At 43.2% G+C, this 1,711-nt stretch overlaps 1 protein-coding gene across 3 annotated transcripts in view; it reads left to right on the forward strand.

Moving 5' to 3' along the window:
- The window catches only part of LOC101851044 (E3 ubiquitin-protein ligase TRIM9), a 155,647-nt gene that overhangs the window by 937 nt on the left and 152,999 nt on the right, over positions 1-1,711 (forward strand). For 2 of the 3 annotated variants that reach the window (XM_013083230.2, XM_005099601.3), the window contains exon 2: positions 491-1,484. In XM_013083230.2, the coding sequence (XP_012938684.1) occupies positions 1,029-1,484 (456 nt within the window). In that variant the 5' untranslated portion in view covers positions 491-1,028. The remainder of the gene's footprint in view (positions 1-490; positions 1,485-1,711) is intronic. The other variant, XM_005099602.3, reaches the window with a different exon arrangement.

Raw genomic sequence — 1,711 nt, forward strand, 5'->3', positions numbered from 1 at the left:
AATACCCCCCCCCAAAAAAAAAACAACAACAACCCAACAAACAACAGCAACAACAAGCAAACAAACAAACACAAAACAAAAACAAAAACAAAAAACCCCAAAAATTACAAAAGTATAATAAAAAACATTCTCAAAGAAGTTTCTCCTCCGTTTCAGCCATTTCTTGTCCTTGCCCCAGTCTAGCCAACGATCTTCCGGTCGTTTAAACCTTTTCAACTCGTGTCTTAACTCAAACCTGCCGGGCCATAAAAAGAAATGAAGTTGGTATCCCTTTAATAGGTGTCTGTCCATCGCTTTGAAAATACAAATTTGCATATATAGAGGGGAAATCTTATCCGAGACAGCCATCTTTTTTCACACCTGGCTTAATGAGCCATCAAGTTTAGTAACAAAGCTTATTTCCTAACTTATAGTTTGAATAAGTTGCTGTATTTTACAAACACACGCACATCTTAAACAACATCATTCTATTTTTATTATGTCGTCTCAGCGGCTTGTCACTGACTGCGACAATAAAACTGTGTGTCCTTAGACCTTTTCCTTTGTTTTAAACCACGGACGCAACCCTTCACGACAGAACGGGACATTTGGATACTGCACTTTGGACCAAACTGAAGCAATTAGTGCTCTGTGATTCGCTGATATCTGGATGCTAACTAACGTGTGGTGGTCTTTGAAAGTGCACCGCGACTGTTCGTGATTGCTCTTTTATTATTCGCTCGTTGTGGATTATTGGATATTTCGCGTACAGACTGCAGGGCGAATCTGGAGTAACATTTCTAACGCTGGATTTGGTTTGATCCCATGAAAACTTTTCTTTGAATGTGTGAATGTGTCTTCTGATAAGGTTCATGTTCCAGGATTATTTTCAGTTCCGAACCGACACACATCCATATCTTTCATAATGGATGTAGTTGGACAACATTGAGAGATTGGCTGTCTAACTGAGAAAGGTTTGGTTATTTCATGCATTTTTGTCTGAACATAATTCTCTCTATTTCTCATTAAATCTCCCTATCGCTTCAAAAATGGAAGACGAACTCCGTTGCCCCGTGTGCTGTCGGTTCTTCACCAAACCCGTTCTGATGCCGTGCTCACACTCTCTGTGCGTGGCCTGCGCGCTCAGCTCCCAGGAACCGGCTCAGAATCTGCTTCCTCAATCCATGTCGTCGGCTTGCTCTGAGTCGGACAGCGGGACGGTCATCAGTGACCACACGTCCCTGCTGGACTTCCCCGACATCGACAAGCTGAGCATCGTGAGCGAGACGGACAGCGGAGTTGTATGCAACAGCCGCCCCAGCAGCTACGTGGGTACTCCGAGTGTGGCCAACATCTTCCTGCAGAGCCTGCAGAGCTGTAGCTACGGGATCAAGTGTAGTGTCTGCGAGAGGCTTGTCTTTCTGGACGAGAATGGCGCCCTCTCTTTGCCCACCAATCGCGTGCTGGAAGCCATTGTCAACAAATACCAGAACCAGAGTAAGAAGGTGAGTTACAAAAACCTACAATAAATACCGATTACTTTTTATTTTCTGATGGAAAAAAAAGTTAACAAAAAAGATGAAAACGAAATTACCAATATTGTACTCTTTAGTATCATATTATATTATGAGCTTCCGCCAGAACGCGCAGACGATAGTTGAGGGAGAAACGCACACAAACACACAGACACACACATACACACACACACACACATACACACACACACACAATC

Source organism: Aplysia californica, unplaced genomic scaffold (assembly GCF_000002075.1).
Source record: "Aplysia californica isolate F4 #8 unplaced genomic scaffold, AplCal3.0 scaffold00219, whole genome shotgun sequence".
NCBI classification, from domain to species: domain Eukaryota; kingdom Metazoa; phylum Mollusca; class Gastropoda; order Aplysiida; family Aplysiidae; genus Aplysia; species Aplysia californica.